The sequence below is a fragment of the Octodon degus genome, unplaced genomic scaffold, assembly GCF_000260255.1.
Source record: "Octodon degus isolate 3935 unplaced genomic scaffold, OctDeg1.0 scaffold00028, whole genome shotgun sequence".
In the NCBI taxonomy this organism is placed as follows: Eukaryota; Metazoa; Chordata; class Mammalia; order Rodentia; family Octodontidae; genus Octodon; species Octodon degus.
This window is the reverse complement of record NW_004524604.1, coordinates 1,333,695-1,340,919: the sequence shown is the minus strand read 5'-3', so window position 1 is coordinate 1,340,919 and position 7,225 is coordinate 1,333,695. Positions and strand designations below refer to the sequence as shown.

Below are 7,225 nucleotides of genomic sequence, written 5' to 3'. Positions count from 1 at the left end.
GAACATTTTTTCATATATTCACCTTTTGTATTTCTTCATCTGAGAAGCATGTATTCATCTCAGCCGCCCATTTTTGATTGTGGGGTCCTGATTTTGAAAATTTTTTTATATGTTCTAGGTAGAAGCCCTTTGTCTGAGGGACATTTGGCCACAATTTTTTCCCAAGTAGTGGTTTTGTTTTTCTTTTTTACTCTGTTAGTGCTTTTTTTTTTACATACAGAAATTTCAAAAAGATGAGATCCTAACTGTTGATTCTTTGGAGTATTTCCTGGGCAGTTTTGTCTTTTATTATGATCTATCTACCTACCCCTGTCTTCAAGATTTCTACCTACTTTCTCCTCCAGTAGATTTAGTGTTTCTATTTTAATATTTAAATCTTTGATGCCTTTTAACTTTAATGCATGATAATAGACATGGGTCTAATCTTGGCCTTCAGCTTGTGAAAAGCCAGTTCTTCCAGCACCATTTATTATAAAGGCTTTGTCAAGGAAAAGGTGGCTGAGTGTGTTTGGAGTTGTGTCTGTGCATCCTCTAACCTGTTCCACTGATCCTCAGGTCTGTTGCTTTGCCAGTACCATGCTGATTTTATCACAGCTGCTTTGCAGTATAATTTCAAATCAGGGATTGTGATGCCTCCTGATTTCCTTCATTGCCCAGGATTACTTTTGCTATTCTAGGTCTCTGCTGGTTCCAGATGAATTTTAGGGATGTTTTCTCTAGTTCTGTGAAGTATACTAATGGTATTTCAATTGGCATTGCACTGAATCTGTGTAGCAATTTTGGGAGTAGGGTCATTTTCACAATGTTGGTTCTTCCTATCCATGAGCAAGGAATGCCTTTCCACTTTTTGAAATCCTCTTTGATCTCTTTTTTTTTTCCACAGTACTGTAATTTTCATTGTATAGATCCTTTATTTCCTTCATTAGATTGACTCCAAAGTGTTTCAATTTTTTAGATGCTTTTGTGAAAGGTGTGAATTCCTTAACTTCTCTATAGGTGTGCTTGCTGTTTGTGTACAGAAATGCTATTGATTTCTGAGTGTTAACTTTGTATCCAAAGTCGACGTTTATTTTGTTGTGCCATAATGTCGGCATTAAAGGATTTCTTTACTTTAGAGCTACGAACTTTGTGGGAGTTAAATACCCTGACTCTTGTCAAGCATAACTCTATATCAGCTTGGCTAGGAATCCTTTCTTGGAGAAAAATGAGGCTGCACAACAATCTTTTCAAGATGCAGAATGTAACCTTTCTGGAATTGAGATAATCACAGGTATAAATAGTTTGCATGCATCTGAAGGGACAAGGCAAAATATCAACACAGAGGTGCTGTTGTTACAACAGACAGGTTGGTTCAAAGGTCCCCAAACAAATCTTTATGCATCTCTTAAACTTCTGCTGCAGTTTTGATGTTGCTATGGGTTGTCCATGGAGCACCAAGATCTTAGCTCGGCTAGTGTTGCTCAGATGAGTTCTAGCTTGCTGGGAGAGATTGATTACTGTGATGCCAGTCCAAAACATTAGCGGTTGGGGTTTTAAGGCTCTAGGGAAGTGAGTGGTGACTCCACTTAGAGAGCTGATTGATTCTAACTGCTGCCTTATAAAGGAGCCAGGGGATGAATGCAAATGGACTTTAGAGGGCAGTGAACAAAGCTAGGAACAGATCTAGAAATGCAGAGGGAGAAGAGCTAGGACAAGACCCGTGGTGTTTTATGGGGGTGTGGTTGGTGACAGGGTGAATGCATGAGTAGTGAAGACCATTATGTAATTCAGAACCTCTGAAGCAAGGGGGAGAGTGGGAGAGGAGCAGGAGAGGATGACAGAGAGAGAGAGAGACAGACAGACAGACAGACAGACAGACAAACAGAGAAAGATTCTGTAGGAATGATATGTGTGGGACTTTCTATGTTGGTCACTGGGTTATGAACTCTCATATACACTTCTGTCTTTGATTAAATGAAACTATGTAATTTTATATGTTTTGTTTGTTTGTTTGTTTGTTTGTTTTGGTGGTACAGTGCATTGAGCCCACGGTCTCAATTTGCCAGATAAGCACTCTATCACTTACCTCATCCCAGCCCCAAACAATGTCATTTTAAAATAATTTATAAGAGCATATTGGCACACTGCTACTGCCTTTATTAGCCTATGAAGAAATGGGGAATCCTGGGGATTTCTGAATTCCTTGTCAGGGAGATTTTTAAGCACAGGGAATATGTGGAGGGAATTTTTTCATCCTTTCCTATTCAAACACAGGGATTACAGTTTCACCACATGTTTTAGTCAGTGGTCACTGTGCTGGTTTATTTGCATTAGGCACGTTAATAGCATCCAGGTGCTGGCAAGACCTCAGCAAAGCAAGGAAAGCGAAGTCTCTGGTGAGAGCAGCGGGGATAGCTTTGCTGAGTAAAAGGCCTGCATCCCTCCTCCACGTCAGGAAGCTCTGCTGGGTGAGGCGGGGGCTGTAGAGGCCTCGTGCTTTATCTTTCTGCCTTCTGCTTGTTTGTCCTTCACAGCTGTGATGAGGGATACACGGGGGCTCGGTGCGAAAGAGTTGACCTGTTCTACCAGCGAGGAGGCAGAGGACAGATTTTGGTGATTTGTTTAATAGTGGTGATGGTCATTTTTATCATTTTGGTCATCGGTGTCTGCACATGCTGCCAGTAAGTATTTTTAGACTTAGTTTTCATTACATTTGGGAAACTGTTTTGCTTTGCTTACTGCTTTCCTTTCCACCTTCTCTTCCCCTTCTGCTTTGAACAAATCCTCATTTTGAGATTTGTTATCATTAACGAAGCATTTCTAATAAAACACATAGAAATTTTATCATCTTAAATTATGATTTAAAACAGAACTGGTATAACTCAGCTGCACCTAATGATTTAGTCTTCAAGTCAGGGGCATTTTGTATTTGTTACTAGGCTAACTAAGATTTTCATTTCCTAAAATGTGCTCTGACACAAAAACATTGAAAAAATATACACAAATGGAAGCATTTGTTCTAGGTTAACCACATTAATAATTAATTTTATGTATAAATGATGGTTACATCCTCCTCCCTTGGTTTCACATATAACAGCCCTATAACCCAGAAAAGCCTTGCTTTTCCTTTGAGGAGGAGTGGCATGATATACTTCCCAAGGAAGCCAGTTTCTTTCTTCAGTCCCAGAAGACACATCCCACGGTATGTGGCAAAGGCACCTGGGAAAGTCTGCTTTCCTGCCCTCAGGAGCCAGCCTAGGCTCTCCTGTTGTTGTTTTCTTTTCCAGGGTATCAGCCTTCACTGCTCCTGTTAAGGCAGCACTTGAGACAGGAACAAGGGCAGGCAGGTATGGGGAAGAAGGAAGGGGAGAAGTTAACCCAGTCTTCTTGACAGACAACATGACTCTTCCCTCTCAGAGAAGTCCCAAAAAGCTGCTCAAAGACTATAACTAATAAACAAATTCAGTAAAATAATCGAGTGTAAAATAATACACAAAAAACAAAATATCATTCCTATATACCCACCACAGTCCCATCAAGAAAGAAATCAGGAAAATAAGCTCATTCACAATAACTTCAAAAGAAATTGAATACTAGGAAGAGGATAAATGGTTCAGAGAAATAGGCTATTTGGTAACATTCTAGGCAACACTTACAGGAAAATGGAAAATAATGCGGAATACAATATTCAACTATTTTTATGAATTAAGGTGTTTTGCTGCTTAATTAATATATGCAGAGGCTGCTATCACTCTCTTGTTTTATTTTTTAATGCTTATTTCCAGTTCCTACTGTTTTTTTCTTTATACTCTAAATAACACTTTTTTTTGACTTTATAAAATGACATGGGCTGGAAAATCGGCTTGGACTTTAAAAAATCCTCCATCAACCATGAGCTATGTAGTCCTCCCGTTAGGAGAAGAGAAAACCATGTGTAGGAACACTATTCACACTGTTGCTTGCTGTAGCTATCAGTGGAACCTACAAAGAAAACCAAAATGTTTAAGAAAAAAGGAATTCAGTACATTTTTAACAGTTTAGAAATATGATCACAGGCTTTCTTGTTGAATCATGTTATATTTTCTTTAATTAAAAGGCCCAGGTTAATTTCTAACATGTTATTTTCTCAGTCCTCTTCGGAAACATCATAAAAAAAGGAAGAAAGAAGAAGAAAGGGAAGCTTTTGGTAAAGACGTGACTCCTACACACGAAGACATTGAAGAGACTAATATCGCTTAGCAGTAAGTATGCTGGACTTGCTAGACGGGAAACTGTCCAGATGACTGCTCAAGTGGTGAGATGGTCCAATGACCATTGGCTGAAATTTGCTTGAGCTTTAAAACATTTAAAAATACCTTTTCTTCCCATAGAATTGGAACCCAAATAAGGACTTTGTCATGTGTTTTTTCTCTATGTAACCAGAATGTCACAAGTTTCTTCTGCATGCTTTCTACTTTTGCCTGAGGTTGTGGCTATTTTGTTCTTTCATTCTCCTTTGAAGAGCAATAGGTGAAGGATTTTCACTTACCATAAGCATGGGGTGCTGGGGTAGTTTTCACCCCGAACCTGGAGGTGCTGTGGATAAGCCCCCTCCAAGCAGGAGCTGCACCTGTGACAGGAACAATCATCACTGGGGCCTGTCCATGGATGGAGGAGGAAATAGTGAAACATCCTCTCCTTGTCAGCCTTCAGAACTCTAGCAGGTGCCCCCAATAGGAAGCCCAACCAGAAGCTGAAGGCAGGGACCCAGTGGTGTGATCTGCAGTAGTCAGCAGAGTGGGACACACAGGCTGCAGGGTACAGAGTGGCAGGACCAGGTAGCTCAGCGTTGGTGGTGGTCACATGGAGCCTAGCTCAGACTGGCTCTGAACCATGTGCAGGTACCTGAAGCGGCAGCCCAGAGATGAAGCAGGCCTTGCCCTTGCTCAGACCAGAGACCTACACTGAAGCAGACGACTTTGTCTTCCTGTTCAGCCAGCATGATGGAGCAGTAGCTTCCCCAGCAGTCTCTGCAGGACCATCTCTTGTCCCTGGAAGCCACCAGCTTCCTGGGTACAACACTGTAAATGCCTGTGCAGGAATCTCCTCCCTCATTATAAAGACATTCTAGTGCTGCTCTGACTTCTTTGCTACTATTGCTCCTGCACGGTATATTTCTTTAAGTGCTGCTCTCACTCCTTCACTCACAGGCACGAAGACTCCTGGCTGGTCCGAGCTACACACTGCCTTGCTGCTTTGAAAACAGACAGAACGTGTCTCAGGAAAACAACTCAGAAATGAACTTTATATATGTATTTACTTTTTATTTCAACTTTGGTTTGTGTTGTTTATTGTTGTTTTTAAAAATAATAATAATAATAATTTAATTATAGTCCACTAATTGGGAAAAAGCGCTGGGGAGGAAATAAAAAGAAGGGATGTGCCAGTAAATTTCCACTCGTCTTATCATCAGGATTATTAGTCAATTAAAAAATAGTGGGAAGGAGCTTAGATCTTAGGAGATTAATTTATACTGAAGCTAACGTTTCCATGCACCATGTGCTGTGTGCTAAGTGTTTGAAATATATTATTTCATTTGGTCCTTCCAGCAATCTGTGTGAAAGCCTCTGTGACTCTCATTTCCCAAACAGGGAAAAAGGCCCAGAGCAGATGCATAATCTGGTCTAGCTCTAGAGAGTTAGGGGTCACTGGGGCTGGAATCAAAACTAAGTCTCACCCCAGTTGGAAGTCACTGCTCTTCATTACCCTCTTGGTTGATCTGGTTGGCATCACCTAAGTCGACAGCATAGGTCAGGATTTCCTGGTGCGCCTGTGTCCCTGACCATGAAGGCCACATCCTGCAAGGACACAGGCACAGAGCCCCAGCCAGGCTGGGTGTGACCACTGTGTCTTTCACAGAGGCGACTTTTCTTAGCTGTCTCTTCTTCTCTATAATGTTTCAGTAATATGAATGAATCCATAGGTTACCAAAGCCAACAGAGTGTTTCCACCGTGAGAGTAATGAGCAGAGCTGGGAAAGCAGTTACCTGGAGGCCTTCAGGTCCTGCTGAAGTACTGGCGCTCTGCAGAGAGCACAGACAGCCCTAGCAGAGGCTATACATGGTGGTGACAGCACCGCTGGCCTCAGTCAGCCCCTAGTTTTGTGTGCACACCCTCACTTCTGGTTCTTCACAGCAGCACATGGAGGAGCACTCTCAGGAGATGTAGGGGGCAGTGATTTCATGGCTGTAGCATCCTTGATGAAAGATTAATTGATCACCTCATCAATTCTGCCAGATGCCCCTTCAGTCTCCTGGCTTACTTAGTAAAGACTGTATTATCCCTGAAAAGGTGAAATCTAAATTTAGTCAGTATTCCCTAAGATCCTGGACTCTACAATGATTGAGTGAGTCACTTATGAACACCAGTGAAAGGTGCCTTGAGATTGCTGAAGTCTGTGCCCATCGGCCAGGTGAAACCTTCTTCCAAGCCCCTGTATACTTTACAACATGGGTTCTGAGCCAATGTGAAGCTGAACGGTCACACTGAAGCCCAGTTGCACATCTCCTTGTCCCATGCATGACTGCTCTGAGTGTCACATGCGATGCAGAAAACCCTGGCTACCAGCAAAGGGCACAGTCACATGACCGGTGACATTTGACCTCAATTATTTGTCCTTCCAACTTAACTTTCCTTCCACCCTTGAAGCAGGATGGTACTCAGCTGATTAGTGTGAAATAAGTTTTATTTCCAAAGTTTCCTGTGGGTTCCTTTTGTCTCCGTTCCTCTTCAGTCTTCTTTGATATCAAAAGGGCTTGAGAAAAAGGCCCTCAGAGCAGATAGAAACATGAAGCCAGTGCAGAATGTTTCTGCTGACTGAGATCAGCAGACCAATGGAGTTGGTCTGGCTGGCTCAGGCTGGGGAAGGTTGCTTTGATTCTACCACTTTAATGCTGCCTTTTGAAATTCTGATCTCAACAAAAAATTTCAAAGACTTCCATTTCTTTTGAAAATATGTCTTATAACTTTTTTGCATATATTAAATGACTGCTTATGTAAACTATCCATGTTATGTCATAAAATAAATTTATTTTTAAAACAAAGCATATATATTTTTACTTGGGCATTTTCTATAGGTACCATTAATTGCTAATAGAAATAAAAAACTATTGCTTTAAAAACATACTTGATAGAAACTATTCACTAATGCATTTGAAATGGTCCATACTGACTGCATTTTGCTTAAAAACAAAAGTCCAGAGAAACC

General features: G+C 41.2%; 1 protein-coding gene across 2 annotated transcripts in view; it reads left to right on the top strand.

Annotated features, from left to right (window-relative positions):
- Positions 1-6,997, top strand: part of Btc (betacellulin) — a 61,082-nt gene extending 54,085 nt beyond the window's left edge. The window contains exons 4-6 of one of the 2 annotated variants that reach the window (XM_023713010.1): positions 2,514-2,660; positions 4,110-4,220; positions 6,154-6,997. In XM_023713010.1, the coding sequence (XP_023568778.1) occupies positions 2,514-2,660; positions 4,110-4,218 (256 nt within the window). In that variant the 3' untranslated portion in view covers positions 4,219-4,220; positions 6,154-6,997. Of the gene's footprint in view, positions 1-2,513; positions 2,661-4,109; positions 4,221-5,168 lie in introns of both variants that reach the window. The other variant, XM_023713009.1, reaches the window with a different exon arrangement.
- The last annotated feature ends 228 nt before the right edge of the window (positions 6,998-7,225 follow it).